The following is an 11,535-nucleotide window of genomic DNA, read 5'->3' as shown; positions in this document are numbered from 1 at the left end:
TGCGGCACCGTGTCCTCACATGTTTAATTATTAGCAATACAGATTATTTAAATGAAGTTAAAGTTTTATCTGTATAATATAATCAACATATTTTGCTGCATTTCATCTTAAAAATGATATCGCCATCATATGTAAATATGCACTTTATAAAGTGGCGCAGGTTGTGTAATATTATAACTGTAGTGCAAGTTTACAGTGAGGCGATTGTACTTATAAGTACAAACAGTTCTGCAAGGAGCAGTTGATTGAGTGAGTTTATAGGTCTTGGGATGAAACTGTTTCTGAACCGCGAGGTCCGTACAGGAAAGGCTTTGAAACGTTTTGCCGTGGCTGAGGCAGCGTGTGCTTGATGCTGTATACCGATAATTCTCTTTCCAATCAGCTACTGCTGCGATTCCCCACTCAGATACAGTGATATAAATACTCCGAGTGGTGCAGTGAGAGTAATATGGAAAAAGATGATCCGCTGTGGCAACCCTTAAAGGGAGCAGCTGAAAGAAGAAAAAGAAGAAGAAGGTGCAGTGAGAGTAACAACGCTAAAGCAGTTATGGTATTTGTAATACTATGCTATTCCCTGGACCATTATATTGTTACAAGTTAATTACAATCAGATGCATTACACTAATAAACAATATGCGGTTAATTTCAGTGTATTTATAAAGCTGCATCAGGAATGTGGATCTAAAAAAGAAAAGGTAACCACACAGGAACAGTAGCACTGCTTTGACGCTGGGTGCTGCCAGTCTGCAAAACTGAGTGGAGAACTTGCGTACGACAGGGTATGAGGTACCGTGGAAAAGTGCGTGGCTTTACGCCAAGTGTAGGTTTTATACATCGCGATTTGAACGTGGAAATGTTCTTATGCAACATTTCTGTGTGTACGCACTGTTTATACATGAGGCCCCAGGTCCTGCGGCAGAGAAAGACCCCCACAACAGGATGCTGCCCCCTCCATGCTTTACTGTTGGTATGGTGTTTTGTGGATGGTGAGCTGCACAGGTGTACCGTTTGCTATTGAGGCCATATAGTTTGATTTTGGTGTCATTTGACCATAAGACATTTTTCCACTTGGCATCAGAATCTTCAAGGTGCATTCTGGCAAAGCTTAAACAAGCCTTAATGTGGCCTTTCTTCAGAAGTGACTTTTTCCTTGCAACCTCCCGAACAAGCTACAATTGTGAAGCACTTGTGAAATTGTTGTCACATGCACACAATGACAATTCTTTGCCATAAAATCCTGTAACTTTTTCAAAGTGGCCATTGGCCTCTTGTTAGCCTCTCTGACCAGTTTCCTCCTTGCTCTTCCATCCAGTTTGGTGGGACAGCCAGATCCAGGGAGGGTCCTAGTAGCACCAAACACTTCCCACTTCTTTATTATGGACTTTACTGGGCTCCTTGGGATTGATAAAGCCTTTCAGATTTTCTTGTCTCCATCTCCTGCCTTATGTCTGTCTAAAACTCTATCCCTGAGATCTTTTGAAAGTGGCCTGCCACCCATAGTCAGTTGTTTGCTGTCAGTTGCTCTACCAAGCAAGGGAATGAATGCTCCAGGAACAGCTTCATTAATCACACTGATTACAATTGATCACAGGCAGAAGGAAGCCAGTAACCGCAATGGAAATGGTGGGCACTGACACCTGATTGAGCTTAGGAGGGGGGTGATCCTTTATTAATCTCAGTATTTTATTGTTTTTTATTTTTTAAAATTCATCTGAACTGTAGCTGTGATATACTTCACTTGGACGTTCTAGATTGCATTGAGTAAGGAAAGCTGGAAAAAATATTGGTTTGTGTGTTTTCATTTAAGGCTGTAAAGCAAAAAAATGGGAATATTTCAAAGGGGGATTCTTTTCTATAGCAGTCTTTTCTAAAGAGTTTCAGGTGGCACTGTTGATACACATATATACATACTGTACTGTACTACAAATGGGTAGCCCACAGTATGGCATCTAAAACTGTGTGGACACTTACCTCCTGAATTGATTTCTTTAAATCTGTTGGGCCTGAATGACCAATCCCAGGATAACTATCCAAAATGATTGTAGATGATAAACCTGGAATGAAGTAAGTTAATATATGCATTCAGGATTTAAGTTCTTTTCAGTTTGGCTGTAGAACATGACATTATTATCAGTCCCTGGCTGTCAGTGTTTAGGGGATGGCCAAGACTACAAAAATGAAGAGGGTAGGCCCAGTCTTTGTGGAACACTTCTGTGTGAATCTAGAGCAAAAACGTGTAGAGTGCAAAAAAAATTGCAAATATAGTCAAGACTACAGGAGAGACGTCTGTCCTGACAGGAGTCCATTTCTAGTGTCTGCTGGTCTTATCTTCACTTAGGATCACAACAAAACTAATACTCCTCTTATTAACCACTTGCTTGAAATTGTTGAGTGTACAGTATAAATATATAGTGATGGCAGCAAAACATAAGTTGAAAGCAGATCCTAGAGATGACTGCAGGACAAATAATTATCTGCAATATCCAATGATATTTCATTAATACCTGCAAAAACAAAACTGGTGGTTTGTATACTGTGACAGCCTCCACTGTAATTTCGGGTCAACATTTACTGTTATATCTCAATGCACTATGAAGCAGTAATGCTGGAATAAAACAAAAACCAATATGGCTTTGTAGGATCTTGAATTCAATGGTTCATTTTCTTGTACAGTTCTGCTCATAGAAATATTTTAATGAACTGTGACAGTTCAAATGCTGCTTGCAATGCTGTGTTTGCCACTTTACCCCCATCACCTTGGCCTTTCTTTCTCTTTTTTTTGCAATTCCAAGAATCTGTTTAAGTGGGGGGAAGGGGTCCTTGCATTACTACCAACAACCTTCCGGTGGCTAATGGCTTAACAAGTCATGCTATTAAATGCAGACGTTCTCCGAGTTTGAGTTCCTAAAAGATCTTTACTGCATTTCTGTAGTACATACAGTATCTAAATGGATGGGCAATACTACGGGGTGGCCCACATTTATATGTATGACTGAAAAGGCGTTATTTTCAGGAAACTACCAATGTTATTATCAAGTAACATAATGGAACACGAACATTAAGAACCTTAAATGTTTTTTCATCCCCTATTCTCCATGGCGTGGTCCACCAATGCGCCATCCAGATCTCGATACACGCCTAAACAAGAACCCAACTTTGAAAGCCGTTTGCCACAAGAGCTGTGTACGGTATGGGATCAGTATGCACACTCCTGGGCCTACCTGCTCCCTTCGCTTGCACAACAGTACCGCTGATGTCGAATTTTGTGTTTATTCTTGCGATGGTTAGCACACTAGGGCCACTGCCTCCAAACTCAACTGCCATCCTCTGTTTCACCACCACATAGTTGTTTGTTGTGGAGTATTAACGCACACAATGTACGTGCTGCTCTAGTGACAATCGATTCGCCGCCATTCTGTATTTGAACACAGCAGGGGTTGCCCGGTGCAGCACATTGTTACTCCTATTCTCAGGCTACACAGTGATGCCATTTTCAATACTTTTTGTGCCGTAGTTTAAATGCTACAGCCTGTGAAATATCATAAATAAATATGGACCACCATGTATATCCATCTACCTTATAGTTAAAGCTCAGTTACCTGCTTTTCCATTTACTTCTTCATATGTTGCAACTACATCTTTGAGTCGGTTGATGTATCTCCACAAACTCTGTAGTGAAACCCTCTGGTCTTCTTCATAAGCAGTGATGAAGATGGAGGGATACTTCTGCAAAAATATTTATTACCATCTTTAATTGTGTGACTTTTAAAATAATCAAATTTCTGACAGTAATACTACTAAAAAAATCAATATCATGTAATTTCATAACATAATATAATTTCTTATACTGAACATGAACAAAACCATTAAAATATCTGGATAAAGTACACTAAATGCAATGACAGTAACATGCAAAATGTGCATAAACGTATGCCGATTAAAATAGACATGGGAATTGATGTAGGTTCACTTTGTGAAGTTTGTTTTTGAAAAGTTGAACCAATTAAAATAATAGTAATAATACATTCCATCTAATTCAAAGAAGATGTTGTTGATACTGGTGACCACTGGGTGTGGATATTTTCCGACTATTAATTTCCTTAGCGTTATGTTTACCCCTGGAAAAACAAACAAAAAACTTTCAATTTTTTCAACAAGCAAAAATGTTATTAAATGTAACATAAGCATGTAAATATCAAAACATTAATATAAAAACAGTAGGAAAGGTACTTTATGCCTAGTGTCAACTGCTGCACAAGTCCTTCATGTAATATGTTTTGAAACAGTCACCAAAGCACAGGCCAACATCAAATGGGGCAGAAGAAGTGCATTTCTATGTGCACTTCTCTTATAACATTCCTTTCTGTTACTTGCACACGAGAGAGTAGAATGTCATTACCTGAGCCACATGACGGACATGCCCACTGTTTTTATAGGCGGTTCAATCACATAGTGCCGTATGCATCAGTTTCTCTATTCATGCCAACATGAACAATTCACGCTGTCATCACTATCACGTGATTCAACTAATAGTTCAGTTTCAGTTTGTTCTAAAACTGGCTTCACAGCTTCTTGTTTGCACACTGTTGTGTGTTTTGGCTGAAGGTTCCGCCCCACTCATGAATACTGATTATTATTATTTTTGCAGCATGATGTCATTTTATATACTAGATGTCAACAGAATACTGTCCCAAACATTACTCAGGCTTAACACTTTACATTGGATCATAACAGTTTAACCCGAAGAGACATGCAGGCTTAACAGTTTTTACACAGAATTCCTAGCCTGACAGACGAGTCAGGGTTAACTCCAAGAAGGTTAAACAGATTCCATTTTTCACCAGTGAAGACGCTGGTGAACTCTGGTGACACTGAAACAGTGGTCAAACGGAGGGGCTGTGGTGATTTCCCATTGAAAAATGAGCAACATTTCAGGACAGTATAAATGTTGCAGCATATATCCTTGTAATTTTATATCTGGATATTTTTTTTCCCCCACTTTCTTCTCAATGGTATTGCTTATCACTTGAATGCATATTTGTGATTTGATTACATTGTGCCTGGGGTTCGTCACACACTTCACTGCAGTACTGGGTTACCATGTCTTTTTTTGCAGCCTCTGGTGTCATTAGATATTCCTTGGATGGAGGAGTAAATCCCAAAACTGAAAAAGTTGTAGAGTGTAAGACACAAGTTACTTTTATAGATTGAACGGCTGAGTATCGAAGAAGACTTCAGAAGCTATTCGGCCATTAGTTCAATATAGATTTAAGTTATCAGACTATTTGTTCATATACTATTGTATTACCGCAGAGGGGAATTGAAACAGATGAATCAGAGAAGGCAGTGGTGTGTGATATACTGAAGCACGATTCCTCTTTAAAGCCCAACTCACAAGAGTTGTGTCTGCAATACAGGAAGTGGTGTGCGCTTCTTGTTTTTCCGGTCCCTGCCACCCCACAAAATGTTTCACAGTTGTGGAATTCTCCAAAGAGTGTGCCCACTTGTGGTTGAGACATGTTCTGTATAAAACAGGGACACCAGCCTATTGCTACTTCTAATTGCCCCAGGTATTCTGGCACCACTGAGCCTTTAGTTAGCTTGAAGGGTTAAAATTTTCAGGGCAGCCCTCTCACAACCTGACCTCTTAACTAAGCAACCCCATACAGGATTTGCCAGTGCTGCCTCCTTTCAGTCTCTAAATTTTCTAACCTTTCCAAATTACTTCTCAGCTTCTGTTTTCTTTTTCTCAGCCACAAAATTGTGTATCCTGGCATTTCCTGGCCTGTCTGTCATCTAACAATATTAATATCCTTCCATCCAAACTGCACCACTTTCTCTCTCTCCCTCCCAGGTACCCAAGTTTATAGTCCTGTTAAGGTATCATAAGGCATGCTTTATCTTCTTTGTAAGTCTGTTGCTGTTGCCCACCTCTGCCTTGTTTCACTCTTGCAGACCGCAGACCACCTTGCCCACTGGTTACAACATAATGACATAAGTATGGCTTCTTTTATAGGTTTATGTGTTTTTTTTTATATTTCCTTAAACCATTTATTTGTATCTCAGTTTTTTAAAACAACTAGGCACGACGTCACCAGTGATGAGTATAATCCAGTGAACAAACTGGTATGACAATGGGTAGGCAAGAGTCATCAAACTGTTCTCTATTCAGAATAGGTATGAGTTAAGAACTGCTTGGTATTTTGGCTCTGCAAAATTCATCCCACTCTCCTGGGGTGGTGGTAGAATTAGGCAGATAAGCAGCGGAAAAGGCGCCATAATGCAATGCTCTCATGATAATGGTGACTTGTGACTAGGAAAATTAAAATGAGGAGGTGTAGTCAGACTGACCTGTGGTCGCAAGTTTTTGAAGGGGCAGTAGCTGGCAATGTAGTCTCTGTGAGATGAGTTCATTGCTGGGTCCCCCCACTCCTCCTGCTCTTCTATAGTCAGTGCCAGAGATGGGTCCTGCATTGTCTGAAGAACATCCAAAAATGGTGCCTGGAAATGAAAACAGAAAATATTTAGGGATATTGGGCGATTTGTTTTGTGACAGTCAGCAAATTGCAGCCTGATACTGCAATCAAGACAGTTAAAAGCGTGTTTCTTTGTTTACTTTTCTGTTCTTGCACATGTGATTGTAGAATGTCAGTGCCTGAAAAGCATGATTGGTGTGTACCTTGTTATTGTAGGCTACCACAGCACAATACTTGGTGACTTCCATATTTCCCCTGACACGAAAAACAGTTGCTGCACTGTGAACAGTACTTAGGGGGCTAGCATCTTTCTTGTCCTTCTACCTGATCTCAAACATTTTGCTTTTTTGTCATGCACCTACCTGCACCAGGGTGAACCTTCAAGCGACCAAATTAACATGGCATATAACTGCGATTTGGTCGCACAATGCCATATGCATCAGTTTCATTATCCACGTCAACATATGATGACCAATTCACATTGTCATCACTATCGCTTGACTCAAGTAAGGGTTCAGTTTCACCTTGTTCTAAACCTGGTGTTACAGCTTCTCATTTACATGCTAATGTGATTTGGTTGAAGGCTATGCCCCATTCATGAATATTGCTGAGTTACTTTAGAATGGCAAACCACAAAGAAATATTTATGAATTTTTGCAGCATGACGTTATTTCATCCTCTCGATGACAGAAGAATAATGTCTTGAGTGTTAATCAGGCTTAAACTCTAAAGAGGATCATTACACATCACCTCGAGTGTCACTTGGGAATAACCGTATTTAAATAAAATTCTGAGCCTGAGTCTTACTCTAGGTTAATGTCATGGAGGTTAACCAATCAAAGGTATTATAAAAGATTCCAATAACATTTTTATTTACTCATACTCTGTTTTTCTTTACTTTATCATAAACTATGCTGTATTGGTTTAAAGAGATTTAAGTGATATTGATAAAAATAATACAACACATTTGACAAATCCACCCTAGTGTGATGAAGGGGTGAACAAATCGGTAGTCCAGACGTCCAGGACTATCGGTTTTTAAACCCAGAGAACCCAACTACAGACTCACAAAACCCGATGAACAACCAGATGTTTTGGATCACAAACTTTTCCTTATCAAAAATAAATCTGATAAAAACAAAAGACCCAGTTCTTCATACACTATCTTAACTTTTAAAGACAGTTACTTACAGCATGCCAGATTGCCATAACCACCTTCTAAAGACTGGTTTGTATTTAAAGTGCTGCCGTTCGTTGTGAGGGCAGCACAGCTAAAATGACGTTGGATGCTGGGTTTTCACTGTGTGCTATGCACAGAACTGTTTCAAACTCTGCAGTGATACCCATGTGGAACGTGTACCCTAAATGATGAATTTAGCAGAGGCTGGTTATGTGAGTGCCAGAATGATAAATGAAAGGTTTAATATGATGCAACAGATCGTAAAAGCGTAAGGAAGATAACATAAAAATATTTGAAGTGCATCCCTTCATTATGTATGTCACCTACTCATTATAATATTATACTTGCCGTCCCTTCGCTGCTTTTGGTTTTTGGGTTTGCACACATACTAGAGGCATAGCAACTGCATGAAGTGGGTGAGAAATAATACAGGCCCCCCAAGCACCTTCGTTTTTTTCCCCAAAAAGTCACACCGGTTCACCCTTACCAATCCATGCATCAAGCATGTGTGGTCAGGATTGTGACCAGGGATTTGAAAGTGTACAGTTTTAAACCTTTAGACCAGCCTTTCTTAAGCTATGGGATGTGAACAAGTTTGTGACTAATCACATGACTGTATAGTAAAATTAGCCAAGTTAGTCCAAGCATGAATTATATATCACTCTCTGTTTTATTGTGTGAAACAACGCTGTTAACTTATCACAGACAGCTTTTATTTCTGTGGTATGAAAATAAAAAAAAAAAATGTTCCCCATGACACCACTTTTCCTGTCGTAACCTGTGAAGTAATCAAACTGAGGTCAATGACGAGTAAAGATACGAATAAGAAAGTGGGAGACGGGAGGAAATGACAGATGAGATTGTAGGGTGAGGGAACTGTGGCACTAGTTTGAAATGTGGAAATGAAATTAACCGATGTAGCACAAGAACATGGAAATTTTTGGAGTGTTATGAAAGGTGAGCTAATAGGATTGGGAAATATACTGTATATGTTGTATTCTAAAAGGAGTCTCAGTGGCTTAAGTCGACAATTCATTGAGTGCCCGCTGTTAAGACACATATTAAATCAAAATCTGTAGCAGAGGAGCAAAGAAGATTCTGCCTCAGTGAGGAAGAATACCATCTCATCACAACTATTCTAAAGTGCTTGGACATGTTTGGATCATTGAGAACTGTAAGAACACCAGAAAATATCAAAGTGTTGAGATAAGGTGTTGACATTCAGCACAATCTCAGTTGGGAGCGTTAAATTTAAAAGGGGACAGTTCATTGAATACTTCATTATGGTTTATCCTGTCTCCTGCTCAGGATACAGATAGTGCATACATTTTTTAGGAATAATTTAGCTACTTTTTTATGAGTTATTGAACTGTTGGATTAAAAATTGGGTTGTGCTGAACTATTTGTGAACTGGTTTAGAAATACTGTATGTGTTGTTGATGGGGGCATTCTTTCAGATAATGTTATTTGAAAAAATATGCTATCTAAGACAAAGCAAAACTAATTTTAGGATTGAAAAGGTGAGGAAGCACAGTAAGCATAGACTGTTTACTATAATAGTCGACCTGCAATACCTAACAAATGCTGGCGCAGTGCTGAGTCACTTCATGAAATGTACAACTTGGACACCAAAATATACACTGATATAGCGCATAACTCTTTTAAATTGACAGGTGCTTACCTGAGAAAGTTACCTGAAATAATCAGCAGTTTGTTGGTTACATATGATGACTTGAATGTTCCAACAATGCTCCTGTCACAGATTTTTGAGTGTTCAGCCTTAGGAAATGGACATTGAGCATGTGCTGTTAGAGGGCTATACCCCATTACAAACAGATCTTACCATATGCAGTCACAGAGAAGAGTCCCATAAAAAAATAAGAAACTCACCATTACCAATTATGTACTCTGGGCTCCTAATAGATACACTAGAGCCTATGAAAATGCTCTTTATATTAGCCCAAAGACTGCAGAGTGTGAACACGCTTTTTCAGGGCCAAAACTCACCTTTACTAAAATGAAGACCCTCATAAACAGTTCAAGTGTCAAAGTTTTATTCAGCTATATACGTAGATCACTATCTGTGGCCAACTAAAGGGGTTTGAAACTGTAAAGGACATACTGTATTGCCCCTCAGAATAATCCTAAAAGTCAAACTAATGATGTTTTTGTCAAGAGAAACAAATTGGTGGGGCCTAAATTAAGTCTGAAAGCAACATCTGAGAATAGAATACTAATGCAGTATTATTAGTTCATTTTTGATTAAATATTTGTGCACATTGGAAAAAGACCACACATTAGCTTAATATAAAAATTATAAATTTGCTAAAATAATCCCTTCCAAGATGCTGATTGTGTTTATATTGATTTAGAGGAGTGCAATACACTCATGTACAACAAAACTTTACAAATAATTGTTTCTGCAAAAAAATGCAGGCAACCTTCCATCGCTGGAGATGGTGTTAAGTTGTATGCCCTCATTGCTGCACGCTACTAAAATACTCACCCTTAAGACCACAGCTCTGATTAATTCAGGATTTTCATTGCAGAAGGCTCCAGCCAGGACTCCACCAGCACTGCTAGCTGTCAGAGCAGTCAGACTGGGCTGAGACAACCCAAGTTTAAAAAGTTGCACAATGCAGGCCTTAAGGTCATCAAGGCCATTTTTCTTCTTTGTTAGGCATCCAGCAGTGTGCCATGCTAGACCAAGTTCACCGCCACCCCTGGAAAAAAAAAAAAAAGCACAGATAATAAGGGGTGAGCAATTACAACAACATAAAATAGATATGAAAAATAAATTACCCTAGGAGGATAAATTATGAGCTGAAGGCTGAAATCAGATGATGCAACGAAAACACAGATTCCCATAAAAGTACCTGACATGGCAGTAGGCCAGAATCCATCCCGCATCGAGCAAAAGTCTACTCTCTGGTTTGAAGGCCATGTCAAGGTCCATACCGTACGCACCATACACATGCACCAGAAGAGGTCTGTTGGTTGGCTGCCTGTCTGAACCCATGTGAAACACTGTCATAGGTACCAGAGTGCCATCCTAGAAAGAACACAAGGTTAGAGTGTCGGTGAATGATTCTGCTCTGCATGTACTGGAATAAATATCTTATTTGTGAATTTTTTTAATTAGCTGGGGGCTCTGCCCCCTGCTTGACCACCCCCGGGTTTGGTTTACCAGATATACAATTTAAAGAGATTGTTATTTTCATGGGAATTGTTACATATGCATTATTTTTACATTTACTTTAAAAACTTTTGTAAAAACAACACTCGTACTTTATTTCTGGCCCCAGGTTAAATTTTTCTCGCAGGATGTATAACACTGCTCGTGTTGTGAAGGAGCTAAGGAGATGCCGTCGGATCATCTGCTGTCTTTCTGCTGCTGGCGAGCTGCATGTTTTTTTTGTCGCGATGCATGTTGATCATTTAAAAGCCTGTACAGAAGCTGTCCTTTTGCCACTTCGTGTCTCTGCCACTTGCGTTATGAAAAGGGGGGGTAGTGGGCAGGGGGTGTACACACGCTAAGGAGAAGCGGACGGATCATCTACTGGCTGCATGTTCTGCTTGTTGCTTGTCGTTGTTTTAAGAGCTGGGAGTACATGATGTTTGTCTGCCAAAAGCATTCAAACAACTGCTAGGTTAGATGTCCTTGATATTGTTTTAAATGTTGTCTCACTGCCTTGTCTGGCGTGACGTTAACATGTCCGTCGTGGGACGTCAAATTGTCTTCACGTGACGTTAACGTGTCTCTCGCAGGACATCAAATTGTCTTCTGAGAAGATCACATCTCGTCTCCCTAGTCTCCCTCCCAGGATTTTTTTTTTTTTTTAATAATAGAGAGACGATTTTTAAGATCAACAAAATTCT

The 11,535-nt window shown here is 39.4% G+C and overlaps 1 protein-coding gene across 2 annotated transcripts in view; it reads right to left on the bottom strand.

The window, feature by feature from the left end:
* Positions 1–11,535, bottom strand: part of prepl (prolyl endopeptidase like) — a 51,332-nt gene that overhangs the window by 2,049 nt on the left and 37,748 nt on the right. The window contains exons 9-13 of one of the 2 annotated variants that reach the window (XM_039738010.1): positions 10,533–10,708; positions 10,163–10,379; positions 6,352–6,501; positions 3,600–3,726; positions 1,972–2,054 (exon numbers count right to left, since the gene is read on the bottom strand). In XM_039738010.1, the coding sequence (XP_039593944.1) occupies positions 1,972–2,054; positions 3,600–3,726; positions 6,352–6,501; positions 10,163–10,379; positions 10,533–10,708 (753 nt within the window). Of the gene's footprint in view, positions 1–1,971; positions 2,055–3,599; positions 3,727–6,351; positions 6,502–9,337; positions 9,436–10,162; positions 10,380–10,532; positions 10,709–11,535 lie in introns of those variants that run through there. The other variant, XM_039738011.1, reaches the window with a different exon arrangement.

This window comes from Polypterus senegalus, chromosome 16 (genome assembly GCF_016835505.1).
Source record: "Polypterus senegalus isolate Bchr_013 chromosome 16, ASM1683550v1, whole genome shotgun sequence".
NCBI classification, from domain to species: Eukaryota; Metazoa; Chordata; class Cladistia; order Polypteriformes; family Polypteridae; genus Polypterus; species Polypterus senegalus.
This window is presented reverse-complemented; position numbering and strand designations above follow the sequence as displayed.